The 14,425-nt window shown below is 49.4% G+C and overlaps 6 protein-coding genes across 6 annotated transcripts; 4 read left to right on the forward strand and 2 right to left on the reverse strand.

Annotated features, from left to right (window-relative positions):
* Positions 1-61: 61 nt before the first annotated feature.
* On the reverse strand, positions 62-1,238 carry NCS2 (uncharacterized protein; the record flags this gene model as incomplete). Its single annotated transcript, XM_026756952.1, has 2 exons — positions 62-1,088; positions 1,153-1,238. 2 exons carry the CDS (start codon positions 1,236-1,238, stop codon positions 62-64), a joined length of 1,113 nt encoding a protein of 370 aa, XP_026613221.1.
* A 572-nt stretch (positions 1,239-1,810) lies between these two features.
* On the forward strand, positions 1,811-3,603 carry CDV56_103507 (putative integral membrane protein (Ptm1); the record flags this gene model as incomplete). Its single annotated transcript, XM_026757126.1, has 6 exons — positions 1,811-1,972; positions 2,033-2,358; positions 2,420-2,460; positions 2,510-2,584; positions 2,649-3,259; positions 3,319-3,603. The coding sequence occupies 6 exons, from the start codon at positions 1,811-1,813 to the stop codon at positions 3,601-3,603; spliced, it is 1,500 nt and encodes a 499-aa protein (XP_026613222.1).
* Positions 3,604-4,058: 455 nt separating this feature from the next.
* Positions 4,059-5,702, forward strand: CDV56_103741 (uncharacterized protein; the record flags this gene model as incomplete). The annotated part of the gene is made up of 1 exon (XM_026757360.1): positions 4,059-5,702. The coding sequence occupies one exon, from the start codon at positions 4,059-4,061 to the stop codon at positions 5,700-5,702; it is 1,644 nt and encodes a 547-aa protein (XP_026613223.1).
* Positions 5,703-5,844: 142 nt separating this feature from the next.
* On the reverse strand, positions 5,845-7,081 carry CDV56_103930 (WD-repeat containing protein SWD2; the record flags this gene model as incomplete). Its single annotated transcript, XM_026757549.1, has 3 exons — positions 5,845-6,623; positions 6,681-6,906; positions 6,971-7,081. The coding sequence occupies 3 exons, from the start codon at positions 7,079-7,081 to the stop codon at positions 5,845-5,847; spliced, it is 1,116 nt and encodes a 371-aa protein (XP_026613224.1).
* A 608-nt stretch (positions 7,082-7,689) lies between these two features.
* On the forward strand, positions 7,690-8,935 carry CDV56_104111 (putative mitochondrial oxaloacetate transporter (Oac); the record flags this gene model as incomplete). The annotated part of the gene is made up of 6 exons (XM_026757730.1): positions 7,690-7,706; positions 7,778-7,852; positions 7,912-8,041; positions 8,097-8,568; positions 8,628-8,773; positions 8,843-8,935. The coding sequence occupies 6 exons, from the start codon at positions 7,690-7,692 to the stop codon at positions 8,933-8,935; spliced, it is 933 nt and encodes a 310-aa protein (XP_026613225.1).
* Positions 8,936-12,848: 3,913 nt separating this feature from the next.
* Positions 12,849-14,306, forward strand: RNR2 (ribonucleotide-diphosphate reductase subunit RNR2; the record flags this gene model as incomplete). Its single annotated transcript, XM_026758227.1, has 4 exons — positions 12,849-12,878; positions 12,964-13,209; positions 13,314-13,647; positions 13,699-14,306. 4 exons carry the CDS (start codon positions 12,849-12,851, stop codon positions 14,304-14,306), a joined length of 1,218 nt encoding a protein of 405 aa, XP_026613226.1.
* Positions 14,307-14,425: the final 119 nt, after the last annotated feature.

Genomic DNA, 14,425 nt, shown 5'->3' on the forward strand with positions numbered 1-14,425 from the left:
TAGTGTCTTTATGTTTTGCCAAAGCAATGCAGTGTCATCCGTGGTTCCAAAAAGCCACCCATTAGCAGGTCAATTCAGGCCGCGACCTAGTGCATGCGTAGCATAATTCGAGTGCTCGATTGGCACCAGTAGTGTCAGCAGCACCATTATTGCCGGAATTCAGCATGAAAGCGCCACAGAAGCTACATTGAGGCACATTGGCAGGGACCAAGGAAGCTTGAAGCTTACTTGCAGTCCTAGTCACATTGGCCATAACACCGGGATACTTCTCACCCTGTGTCTGGACGTAACGCATCATCAGCTCATCAATGGACAAGTTCTTCGTAAGTACATTGTCCGATGATGGCTCGTCGGGGATGATAATTCTGGTCAGTTCAGGGAAGAAACTAGCGTAGTTATGCACCTCAGCTTTGAACAAGTCCCGAAGTGGAAAGTTGAACTCTACACCAAACGGTGACATTCCATCACACACTTGCCATGTCAAAGACGAACCGCGTCCCTTGGCGACATTGGCAAGTGTCTTCGCGGCGAGCCTGGTATCTGAGTCTCCCCATAACACTCCTCTGCACTCCATTTTCTTCGCGAATGCAACAACAAGTCTGGTGATCAGGATGTAGTCGACATCAACCTTGGACGTAGGAGTCGCAATCGAGGCACGGAAAGCATCAAGACGCTCTTTTTCAGATAATCCGGTATCATCGGCAAAGCCGTCCTTGGAAAATTGAGGAATGACTTCCTGAAGATCGGGATCCAGCTCGAAGATACTGTGAAGCGGGATCCGAGTAAAAGAATGCAGAGGAAACGTCTGCTGCAGCAATTTAAAGTCTTCATCGTACGATGGACTAGAAGCAGAAACAGAAGAAGGTTCGATGACAAGGACATGGAGATCGAAGCCTGGTGAGGGATGCGACTTGGCGAGTTCATGTTGGATTTGAGCATTCAGTACGTGCAACAACACAGAAGAGGAGATGCCACAGGATAGAGGCAGGAGCAGCTTGCATGGTCCGGTTCTAGGCATGTTTCTCCGAAGACGGTAGTTCTCCATACGCTTGAACACTTTGAAATTCACGAATCTTGCATAGCAAGTCCTAAATGAAGATAATTCGGTCAGTCATTTCGTCCCCGCCACCAAAATCTTTCGAAGCCACATACTTGCAAAGACGGCGGGTACGCAGCGTCAATATAGCCTCCGCATCATTGCAGTCAACGCAGGGATCTGACAGCTGCTTTCCCGGCATTTTGCTGCTGCTTGCCTAGCTTGGCTTGGAATGTCTCCGTTTGCGATGGCTATCGACGAGAAATTTCGCATGAAAGGCAGAAACCTAATGGCGGTGCCGCCGCGGGCACAGTTTGATTGGTGGGACCGTCACCACGCGGCTTCCCCGGTTCCAGTATACCTAGCCACAGCCCGCGACAGCCCATACGTACTTCCTTACAGGTAAGCTTCAACTCTGATACTTTCAAGCTGCGATACTATCACGGATTCACCTGTCCTAGGGAGGCTCAATCGACAGCCTTCTGAACAATATCTGATAAACCGAAACATAATTGCAAGTCTTGCTTGCCGTCGGATGGTCTGCGGTCGCGCATAGACTCTCCTTTTGGGTACTTGGAAGCCTAGTACGGCTGTTCTTTGTGACCACCATGAAGCACTGGCTCCAGACACTATGCTTGACTGCCGCTCTGGCAGGACGAGTTCTTGCAAATGAAGTTGAATTGGTGCGCATAAAATCGACACTATTCCTCCCGAAATCTAACAAAATCATTTTACTAGACACAAGACGACGCCCACCGACAGCGATGTTCAGGGATGTATAGTCGCAAGGCGTGGGGTGGAAGCGTCGATCCATATATCGAGACGGTATTCGTCAAAGATAACGAAGCGGGCGATAGCGATCCTCTTGTCAGTGTCGTGATTTTCGAATGGAGCGACGAGAATCTGATCGGGAGATCCGTATCCGATGATCCTGAAGTATGCCTACTCAGTATCGCCGCGCAGCTGACGTTCCCTCGCTTACACATGTCCATATAGGTGAAAGAGACCATTTGCGACCAGGCCAGCGTCGAGGCGAAACTATGCGAAGAAGATCAAACAGGTTCCTTCATTCTGGCCGCCAACGCGAGCGAAGCATCCAAATTCCCTATCGTATCTCAGGCGGTACATCTGAATAACCCAGCCGCAATCAATTACCCTATTAAGAAGACCGGCTTCTATTGCGTCAGCACCTATGGATATTCCGGGAAGGATTACAAAGCCGCGGTTGAGTTCAGGAACGCATACGGTGAACTTCCGGCTGCTCAAATTGCAAAACTTCCCTTCTACGGTGGTTTGACTATTGTCTATGCGGTCATTGGAGTGTAGGTCGCCGGTTCATGAGGTCATTCCCAAGTTCTAGGGGTACTGATGGGCTTAACACAGATTTTGGGCATTCCTCTACGTTCAGAATCGTCATGACATTTGTGAGTAGAAACCTTCGACTGAATGGCGCTCAATTACTGATGATTGCAGTGCCGGTGCAAAACTACATCACCGCCATCTTGGTCTTTTTGATTGTGGAGCAATTGATGACCTGGGGCTTTTATGGTAAATCACCCGTCGCACATCCGCTGAAGTTCAATTTGTCGTCCAGGTCCCTAACCAATAGCAGATTTCCAGAATCGGCACGGTTTGAATATCGGTGCAAAGGTGCTGATGGTAATCGTTGCTGTCCTGAATGCGGGACGCAATTCTTTCTCCTTCTTCCTTTTGCTCATCGTTTGCATGGGATACGGCGTGGTCAAGCCCTCTTTGGGCCGGACCATGATCTATGTCCGTGTTCTGGCCATCACCCACTTCGTTTTTGGCGTCATCTATGCTGTCGCAAGTCTATCAATTACACCCGACAGCGCTGGGCCACTGGTGCTCCTCATCGTGCTCCCACTTGCTGGTACACTGACTGCGTTCTATGTGTGGACACTAAACTCCTTGAACGCTACCATGAAGGATCTGATCGACCGAAAGCAGAAGGTCAAAGCAATGATGTACAAGAAGCTCTGGTGGTGTATTTTGGGCAGCATCATCGTGATCTTCGGCTTCTTTTTCATCAACTCATTTGCTTTTGCTGGTCGTAGCGAAGCAAGCTTTGTGCCAGAGCATTGGAAGACCAGATGGTTTGTGCTTGATGGTTGGCTCAACCTTGTGTACTTGTTCGATATTGGGTTCGTTGCCTATCTCTGGCGGCCTACTGCGAACAACAGGCGGTTCGCAATGAGTGACGAGGTATGATCTGGACAAAGCTTCCATGGCACCCAATGAATGCATACTAACATCGACTGTAGCTTGCACAAGACGATGACGGGTTCGAGATTCGATCTTTCAATAGTGGACTGGACGATGAAGAGGCGTTTATCGGCCCAGAAGGAAATTCCGCCTCCGCAACACGCCGTGAGCTGTCACCGGTACCTCCTAAACCTGTTCCATCTGCTCCGCGCCAGCGAGACTCTCTTGATGGTGAGACGATCTTCGCTGTAGGTGAGGATGGTGACAAATGGTCTGAGGACGAGGACGAGTCACCACGAAACTCGAGCGAGCGGCAGAGGCTCACGGCCCATAAATCGGACTAATTGGCTCATAGCGGAGGAGCCGAAGTCTTATCTCAAACCAGGCAATGACCAATTGTGAATGCATATGTGTTCTCTATCATTGTGTTCAGAAGTGGCATCAAAACCATCTTTATATCAATTCTCGGGAACTTGAAGGTTCGATCTTCTAAGGATCTTTCCGTTTGGTTTCAACTCTGCAGGCATTTGATGGCGTTTGGCCTATTGGTGTATTTTTAGAATGGCCCTAACTTCCTACTGCTCCAGTGATGGATTAATTGAATTTATGTGTATATGCTATCTACATGTTAATGAGATGTATGTTCGATTACCCAGCCGAAAATCTGCACTAGAGATGTAATAAGCGCAGCACTCTGGCGCACCTGGCATTCCGCCTTGTGTCTACTTTACCTACCACAGCCGTCATAGCATCCCGCCTCGGACTCATTTTCGCTCACCTTATCGCCTGGCTGCCAGCCATGCACAACAATGACCCAAGCAGTCAAACCTTTGACAATCCAAGAGATACCGCCAAAGATGACATTCAAGATAAATCCGACACCGAAAGCAGTCGCGCCCTCGCGACCTCCCTCGTGAACAAATGCCGCCGTCTCCTCAGCGAAATAGATACCCTCCAGTCTATGCTCAACCGCAACCTGCGCAACCCCCAACTGGTCGAGGTCCGGTCGCTCCGATCCAACGTTCTATCCGAATTGCGCATGCTCGAGAAACTTTCCAAAAAGGTGCACGCGGTGTCTGCTACGGCGGATGCAGAAACAGAATCGCATGATGATGAGGTCGAGCTGCGACTTCTGCATGCCTTGCGGTCGTCGAATCTACCCTTCTACGAGGCTGTTTGGAACGTTGCTAAGAATACGTGCACTGGTTTGGTTGCTTTCGGGAAGCGGTTCTACTGGGATGGCGGTGCACAACATGGCGGAAAGGGATCTGAGGAGAATCAGACGAAGAAGAAGCCCAGTCAAGACAAGCGCAAGAGCGTCTTTGTCGATATCATCGCAGATGATGGTGAAGAATGGGTGAAGGTCTCGACGATTTCCGAAACTCGTCTTCTATTCGAGATGGCCAAGAAAGGGTGGGAGGCGGATTCGGAAGACGAAGGTGATGGGGAGGCTAGGACCGTTTTACGAAATTACGACAACGACCACGACGACAGCGACGATGACGACGATGATGAGGTCGAGCTGATCAAGTTGGCGCGCGATATGAGAAAAGCTGCCAATGCTATGCGAATCAGGTATAAACATCCTCGGCTGCGATTCGTAATTCCAAAAATTGAGGAGGGGGAAAGTCCTGAGATCGATGATTTATTGAAAGTGATTCGAAGCTATGGTATCACAGTGATTTGTGGAGGGGATATAGCCAGAGCGCACACGGAGGATGCAGAAGGTCCTGAGCATGCTGCTGTCAAGGAAGGGAAACTGTCTCAATTGCTTCCCAGCCCCTTCAAGCGATTTACTTCCACTTTAAATGTGGACTGTACTCTGCTGCTTGCCCTGGTTTCAGATTTGTCGCATTACAAAACCGTAACCCTTTCTCCCTTCCATCATAAAGCCATTTTTAGGCAGGTCGAGGTAGAAAAGCAGCGGCCATTGCTGCCCACAGAGCTTTGGCCGGCGATGGCCGCGCATGACTTGGTCTGCACGGAGGAAGCTGCGAGGAGAATGCGGGAGATAGTTGATACTATCGGAACGGATGCCGAGAGAAAAAGGACCCAGTTATTGATGGGTGATGCACCCTTCAATGACTGTGACACGACGTCTCTTCTTGAAAAGTTCCAGGAATTGTCGGATTATGAAGTACCATCTGGCTGGAAAATACCAATCAGAACGGTGGAATCCAAATCCGCTATTGAATCGGCGAGGGCTCTCCCTCCGGTATCCCGCAAAGTCGCAAAGATTCTGTCCGATATCAACTACAGTGTGTTTATGTATGGGTGGTCCACAGGAGTCACGACCATATCGAGCAATCGCACTGTGGTCAAACAAATTGAGACCACCATCGAGGAACATAGGAATGGCGATGAAGGCTTGGAGGGGCCTCTGGTGTGGGTTTGTGACACTGCCAGAAGCTTGGCAGGGAAAGACAAAGATCGAAAAACGTAGAATCACTCAACAGACCAGGAAAAGGATTGTTGGAGGGAGGATAACCCGCAGCAGCAATCCACTCATGTCCTTGGTTTGATCTGACCGGATGATAGCTAGACTTCTTTTCCCGTCGATCCGAATTGGATCAAAACGCATAGTCTTATTTTTCAGCCGACCTAGAATTTTCTTCTGGAAGCCAAAAGACCACCTCCTTATCGGCAGTAGCAAGCATGTTATACCGTGGATTATATTCTAGTATGGCGGTCCGACCACGGTTTGGTAATCTGGTCATAGGCTGCAGGAGGGAGTTGGCATCCGGTGTCTGTTGCATATCCCATACGAGAACATCTGAGTGGTCTCCGGAGCCCCCCAGAACATATCGTCCGTCCGGGGTAAAGCATGCATCTCCTTGACCAAGTGGTTTTCCGGTTGTTGAGACAGGAGCTGCTCTGCCAGGGGATCCGTTCTTGCCGAGCAGAAAAGCCTTCATATTGCCTTCAAAGGCGTCAAGGATGAAATGCCCATGAAAGTCCGTCCCGAGCATCAAGTGTTTTCCATCGTTTGAGAATTCAAGGCGAGTCCACGCTCTTCCACGTGTAGAAGGCGTGTACCTTTCTTCGTACGGCGCAAGATCGAAGGTGGAAAACGGAGCCTTGTCATAGTTGCGGAAATCGTATAGAAGGACGGACGAGGTAGATTGCGAGGCAATAGCGATCACGGAAGCAGAGGGATCGAAGGCAACGAGGTAAGGCGTGGCCAATTTCAACTTCCCCTGCGCATTCCTCGAGCTAAGATCCCAGAGCGCAACAGTGTCATCCTTTGAGCATGAGATAAAGGCGTCGCTGCCAGGAGAGAGAGCCAAGCAAGTGACTTTGTCGGTATGACCGGAGAAATAACGCACATAGCCCTCATTGTGAAGGTCCAGTAGTCGAAGAGAATCTGTTCAAATGTGAGTCCGGACAAACGAGCCCAGTGAGACCTTCTCGATAGACATACCATCGACCTTCGTGCTCGCATGAAGGATTTGACGAGAATGGTGCGTGAACCTCGCTAGATGGGCACCATACTTTTTGCTAGGGACTGATTTGGTAGATTTACCCTCTTTGATGTCGAAAACCTGAATGGTCTCATCGTCGCCTGAAGCCACCAGGTAGTCGCCTTGATCATCGAAATCCAAGGATGTTACATAGTTGGAGGGTTCTTGCTTCGATCCTTTGAAGGCCTATACTCTCGACATGGAGACAGTCAGACCAATGGATCAATCGAGAAGAGAGCCATAGACTAACCTTTGCAGGACGAAAGCTACGAATTATATCAGACACTTTTTGAGTCTGCATCGGAGCCTGAGGTTGCGACTGCAGCGACTGCTGCTGGGGTTGCTGCTGGGCTTCCGACATGATTTATGGCTTGGTATTACCGCAAATTGGTCGTCATAAACCCAGAGAGGATAAAGCAAGGATATTCAGCCAACCTAGCAATCCTCCTCCGTGTCCTGCGAATCCGTCCTCTGGTCGCCTTGTGTCCCTGCTGATCCTCAATGCTAGCAACAGATTGGTTTGATGCGGGGAGCTTGCGAAATTGGGGAGGAACGCGCGCTTGCTTCCCTTATGGGGATTTGGCGCGTTTAACCGACGCTAAGCGGAGGACTAGTTGATCCGCTCCGGCGGCTAAGGGATGCCGATCCGATGATCGGAGGCATTGGCAGCAATGCGGCCAATCAGCAACGGGGAATTGATCTCTTCGCCGCAATACATCTCAGATTCGGGCTGGATTGCGACCATGACTGAGTTGGTCACTATAATCTGACATTATTCCTCACCAGTAGGTGACCTAGAAGCAGGAGGGACGCCTTGTTTCTGACAAAACTTAGGGTCCCCGAAACTACTGTGCCATTGTTGCAGTCTTTCTTTTTGATTTCTCCTTTCTAGCAACCATCTCGACTCTGCTATCTCCTTCCTTTGTTCAATAAGACTCGGCTGCTTGCAGTGATCATTTGTCAGTTGTTATGTCGACAACAACAGGGTATGCGCCAACATTTGGTTGTTTAGTTCCATGGTGATATTTTGTGCTGATGAGACACAATTGCTTTGAAGGGCGTTCATTGCTGGAGGTATTGCAGCATGCGGAGCGGTAACGGTCACTCATAGTTTTGAGACTGTGAAGATTCGGTATGCTTTTTCCTCTTATCCGCTTTGATTGACGGGGCTGACTTTCTCTCGATTTCCAGGTTACAGCTACAGGGAGAACTTCAGGCGAAAAGCGAAGCGGTCAAGAAATATAAGGGCGTCCTCCATGGAGTTAAGGTCATTCTGCAAAACGAAGGTCCCCGCGGGCTGTTCCGGGGAATCGGCTCCGCTGTATGTGGTCTTTACACAGTAGCTGGATCTTGGGTGCTGACGGGGGATAACTTAGTACATCTACCAAATTTTGCTCAACGGCTGTCGTTTAGGCTTCTATGAGCCGCTGCGCAAGGGTATCACAACCGCTGTCTATAATGATCCGCAAGTTCAGTCCCTGGGTATCAATGTCTTCTCGGGAGCCGCGTCAGGTATCATCGGTGCAGCAGCTGGATCTCCTTTCTTCCTCGTGAAAACTCGGTTGCAGTCTTATTCTCCCTTCCTTCCCGTCGGCACGCAGCACAAATATCGAAACTCCTTTGATGGTCTGCGAAAGATTTACACGTCTGAAGGCGTTGGCGGACTCTACCGGGGTGTTGGAGCGGCTATGGTTCGCACTGGGTTCGGCAGCTCTGTCCAGCTTCCCACTTATTTCTTTGCAAAGCGACGCTTGGTGAAGCACCTGGGAATGGAGGATGGTCCAGCCCTTCACCTAGCCAGTAGTACGGCATCTGGCTTCGTGGTCTGCTGTGTCATGCACCCTCCCGGTACGTACAATTGGTCATTGGTCATTGTTCGAATGTGGGCCAGCTAATTCTATCAACAGACACGGTTATGTCCAGAATGTACAATCAGACTGGTGATCTCTACAAGGGAGCATTTGATTGCCTCTTCAAAACCATCCGAAAGGAGGGAGTACTTGCGATCTACAAGGGCTACTTCGCCCACCTGGCTCGTATCTTGCCTCACACTGTGAGTAAATCCCCGCATGTCGAGGCTAGGCTTCACGACTTAGTGCTCCACTGCTCACACGTTTTGTAGATCTTGACTCTCAGTTTGGCTGAGCAGACCAATAAACTGATGCGCAGGTTCGAAGACCGGTTTCTTCCCGATTCGATAAAGGCACGTATCTAACCGGGTTGGTTCTTACCGCGACGGTGACGCCTTTGTGCATCAGGGATAGAGGCAGGGATGGTCATGATCGAATTTCTAGAGAGTATAGCATTGGTCTTTTGCATCGTCGAGCGGTTGCAGCGGAAAGATCGCTCGAATCGTTGGGTATATACATTGGAGGCGTTGACTTCCGGGTCGTCCTGCTGCGATGCGGCGTGGACTTTTGTACATATCACTATATAATACATCGTTTAGATCTCGGTACTGTGGTACAGTCTCTGTTTTCCATTTCCTTCCCATTTTCGATTGGGAGTCAGTATGGGGCTTTGTCAGCGATGCACGTGGCTGTTCTTCGGTGGCTAGCTTTCATCGGGCGTTCAATGCCTTCGGCGATACACCGAGCTAACCTCACAGCTGCTCTGGCCTCGATGGTTTCTGGCCACTGTCTGCTCTTCTGGGTTGTGTGCAATGCTGTGGGTATCTACGGTGTTGAATTTTGTGCTCTTCGACCCAATCATCATTGGGATTGCCCTGCGGCCGCTCGTCCAGCGGCAACGGATATATATATGCACAGGTCAGGATTCAACGCGAAATACTACGAACCTTCCAGGTGTTAATCACGTAGCTCCATATAATTACACATTTGGATAGGCCCGGTCCATGGCTGATCATCCTAATGATCAATCCATTGGGTAGATAGAGGGCAAGGCGAACTATTTTTGGTCCGCTCCGGCATGATATGAAGAACATCAATAGCTTTAACTGGTTTATGTAGTCAAAGATGGTGAATCTTCCCCAACAAAGTCCGATGTGGTGTAATGGTCAACATCGCTGTCTCTCACACAGCAGCTCGGGGTTCGATTCCCCGCATCGGAAGATGACTACGGAGTGCAGTTCTTTTGTGCATTGAATTTATTTTTGTTATTTCGTGTACCTCACTGTGCACGAGGCTACTCTCCTTTCCCCTTCCCCAGTACACTATTGGAGACAGCGATGGCCCAATATAACACAAGCACGAGGTCATGGGGGACACAACCCCATGAAAGTTGTAATCTTGATGCATGCTCAAAGTACTTTGTCAACGTACTTTGTCAACAGTGATTGTTGGAAACTAGCAATGGTTCTCCCGCCAAGGCTGTGGGTCTGAAAGTGTCTTCGAGGCTTCGAGCTGGCTGGTAACCAATCGGAACAATACCTGACTCTTGGACGACAAAACGACCCATACACACTGAAGAATTTTCGACAAACTATGCCCTCTGCAACATGAATATCAAATCCTAATGTTCCAACAAGTTATCCGATGTGGTGTAATGGCTAACATCGCTGTCTCTCACACAGCAGCTCGGGGTTCGATTCCCCGCATCGGAATCAATTCTCTCACTCCATCAAGGTCTATATTTTTGGTTTTTGTTCGTCGTTTGTCTCCTTCGTCTTCCCTGACAATAAGTAGTGCTCTCTGCAAGAGGAATCTCAAGATCATTTTGTTTCGCGCACCTCTAAATTAGAATACGGTCCTGGAGAATGTTATCGCGTGGGGCGGGTCTTGCCGAGAACCGATACAGAGTAGTCGAGCTGGGAAAGATGTTGGTAGTCATAGAATTAGACCTGCACAGAAGCATGGTCCCTTCAAGTTCTCCACCCTCAGGCGGGCCGACACGGCGGTGGTTGAGAGGGGAAGTGGTACTTCAGGTTGGCCAGTCTGACCAGGTAGGTGCTGTTCAATGGGACTTTATGAATATTATGACCGAGCCACAGGGTGATTTAGTTATATAGAGTATGCGGAGACTGACAATCACTCCTGAGCGTGGCAATTCTTGCGGAGAAGGCATGATGGGACTAGCGACGGAAACGTATCGCAGAAGGAAAAAAAAGGAAGACCAAAAAGTGTACGATTTTCCGATGCGGGGAATCGAACCCCGAGCTGCTGTGTGAGAGACAGCGATGTTGACCATTACACCACATCGGACTAGTTGAGTAAATTTCTAAAATTTATGAAATATGACCCAGCAACGTTAGGAGCGCGACTTCACACACCTAAGGAGTGGAACGTAACCCAACCTCGTCCCTGACTGGTTGAGCCATGATGGTCGCAGCTTGTTCTCTGGAAAGGGGTTTCAATAATAGGATCTCTCCGTAACGAAACGCACAACCTGGCTTGCAGCATTGAAGAAAATCTTGGAACATCAATCCGCGCATCGTCACTTCAGATTAATCGGTAGAGAGCTATCCAAGAAAAAGGGAAGAGAAAAAAAGATGAAAAACAATTGTCACTTCCGATGCGGGGAATCGAACCCCGAGCTGCTGTGTGAGAGACAGCGATGTTAGCCATTACACCACATCGGATAACTGGTTGGATTTAAGAACGATGTTTCGGTTCATGAACCAGATCCGCTGCACTTTCTTCATGCGTTGCATCACAGGCATGACACGACATCAAGACTCTGCGCCGTTCATAACTTCGACATGTTTTCGCTTGTGCAAGAAAATGGCCGAATGTTTCCAATCCCGGTACTCCCAGAACAGACAGCAATCGGGTGGGACTTATAATGGCCACTGATGGAGGGTCAAAAGGCCAGAACAATCCATCAAGTATAGAAGGGTACCATGAACCGACTTTCGAGATGCATGTCATCTTAAGAGTTGAAAAGGTCAACAGGCATCAAGACGCGTCTATCTCCTGTTTCCTGATAGCAAGGTAAAGAGTTAAAGCAAGACCCACCTAACGGGCTAGCTACGTAGTCCCACTGTCCCAGCTTTCAGGTGTACTAGTATGGTCCGTATGGAGCATTAGGAAGTTGAAAATTCAGGAGGAATTCAAGGGATATACAGGGCAAGGCAGAAGTTCTCCGTACATATCCGTAAATCCGTTGTGGAAGCTGGATCTTCGAAAGCCGGCCTCAGTCAATTGGCTTTCCTCTTCCGAAATACCGCGTCGCACCCACCTTAGGCCTGATCACTTTTCATTCCGTGTCGGACGATGGAATCGAATGAAGTGCTAAGCCAGCTTACACAATCATTACTCAACCTCAACTCTCAAATACTCGGCGTAGATAGACCCATAGATGCGGGCAAGAATGCATGGTCGAACTTGAATATTTGAAATTAAAGCGCGTCCTCCACACCTCGGTGGTGCGATAAGATAGTAAGACACACCCGCGTCTGGGCTATGCAGGTTTAAACTGAGGCATGCAGCGACAGATATAAAGACCAGCTTCAAAAAGAATACAGGAAAGAATACAGGAAGGAATACAGGTGCAGGTCAGATAGTGCTGAGTTAAGTTTGGTGGGTGAGTGTAGCTGATGATCACATCAGATCTGATAAGATAAGTATCTCTGGACGCGAGTGACGCGACACTAAGAAGTCACTCAATAATTATGGGAAAGCCTTGGGTTGCCTCGAGAAATCCATGATAGCCAGTCATATTTTTTGCAAGGATCCAATATGTGGATCACATTTTAGAAACTTGTAAGTTGTTGTCTGTACTCTCTACAGAGTAGATAGGCCCTTCAGACTGACAAACCTGTGGATTAATACAACATGACGGACGGAGCTTGAGACAAGTGGGTTTGTGAACCAAGGAATACTCCTTCGAAAGACTGAAAGCATCCAGGCTTGATGGAGTTGCTGCCTTGCAGCCCCAGCGTTTGTGTCTGACAGACGCGACGCCAAAACACAAAAATACGCAATAAAGGATTTTCCGCCAGCCACCGGGCCCAAAAGGCGCGCCAAGTCACGTGCTACGTGACTTAGCCCGTCGCGCTAAGGATCACGCTGCCTCGTCTGAAGCAAGTATTTCTTTCGGCTCATCCTCCTTCCCAGCAGCTGTTTCCTCCCAATCCCATCTTCTCAACCCAGTCTAGAAGCCTTTTCTTGTGTCTGTGTGATCAATTCGTCTTGCCATTTGTCCTCACATTGCTTCAGACACTCCACGAAATGGCTGCGCAGGTTACTCCTTCCAAGCAGGTACGTGATGTCACGTCCTTTGCCTCCTACTGCAGACGCGTCACAGCAACAGCAACAGGATATTCTAACATTGCTTTTTCTGTAGGCTGCGTCCTCTCTCGAGAACCTCAAGATGAGCGATTCACCTGTGAAGAAGCTCAACTTCGGAGTTGTGGGCAAGGAGAACGCGCCGTCGTCCACACCCCTCGCTGACGCGCCGGCCGAAAAGATCTCAGAAAAGCCTACCGAAGCCTCTAAAGTTGCTCAGAGTATCAAGGAACTCGAGGCGAACGAGCCCCTGCTTCAAGAGAACCCTCATCGCTTTGTACTCTTCCCCATCAAGTATCATGAGGTGAGTGGCACGTTCCCAACGCGTCACGCGTAAAGTGGTTCCCCCCCCCGCCGTTGTGTCCTATCTGTGCATTGTTTCTGATATGTTCCACTTCTCCGACGCAGATTTGGCAAATGTATAAGAAAGCCGAAGCTTCCTTCTGGACCGCCGAGGAGATTGATCTCTCCAAAGATTTGCACGACTGGAACAACCGCCTGAATGATGATGAGCGTTACTTCATCTCCCACGTCCTTGCCTTCTTCGCTGCCTCTGACGGAATCGTCAATGAGAACCTGCTGGAGCGCTTCAGCAATGAGGTGCAGGTGCCTGAGGCTCGGTGCTTCTACGGCTTCCAGATCATGATTGAGAACATCCATTCGGAGACGTACTCCCTGCTGATTGACACGTACATCAAGGAGCCCAAGCAGCGGACCTACCTCTTTGATGCCATTGATACCAGTATGCTGTTGTCTCTTTCCTCTTGCTTAGACCAGTCACTAATTTTCCCAGTTCCTTGTATCGCCAAGAAGGCCCAATGGGCCATGAGATGGATCTCGGATAAGGAATCTACTTTCGCCCAGCGTCTTGTGGCCTTCGCCGCTGTGGAGGGAATCTTCTTCTCCGGATCTTTTGCTTCCATCTTCTGGCTGAAGAAGCGTGGATTGATGCCTGGTCTCACTTTCTCCAACGAGCTCATCTCTCGTGACGAGGGTCTGCACACGGACTTTGCTTGCCTCCTGTTCTCTCACTTGAATCATCGCCCTGACAAGAAGGTTGTTGAGGACATCATCGTTGAGGCTGTGGCCATTGAACAGGAGTTCTTAACAGACGCTCTTCCTGTCGCTCTCCTTGGCATGAACTCTAAGCTGATGTGCCAGTACATTGAGTTCGTTGCCGACCGGCTGCTGGTCGCCCTCGGAAACAAGAAGTACTACAACTCTCCCAACCCCTTCGACTTCATGGAAAGTATCTCGCTGGCAGGAAAGACCAACTTCTTTGAGAAGCGTGTTGGTGACTACCAGAAGGCCGGTGTTATGGCCAGCACCAAGAAGGATGCCAACCAGGACACTGCGAAGGCCACCAACGATGGAGGTCTCAGCTTTGACGAAGACTTCTAAACCAACACTGAACGACTTATACCCAGCTGTGTGCCATGTTCGGGACCCTTGGAGGGTCGTTGGCACCTGCTATTCGATATGAAGATAATTGTCTCTTCTCTTCGCCTTTGTTATTGCTT

The sequence above is a fragment of the Aspergillus thermomutatus genome, assembly GCF_002237265.1.
Source record: "Aspergillus thermomutatus strain HMR AF 39 chromosome Unknown NODE_136, whole genome shotgun sequence".
Lineage (NCBI taxonomy): Eukaryota > Fungi > Ascomycota > Eurotiomycetes > Eurotiales > Aspergillaceae > Aspergillus > Aspergillus thermomutatus.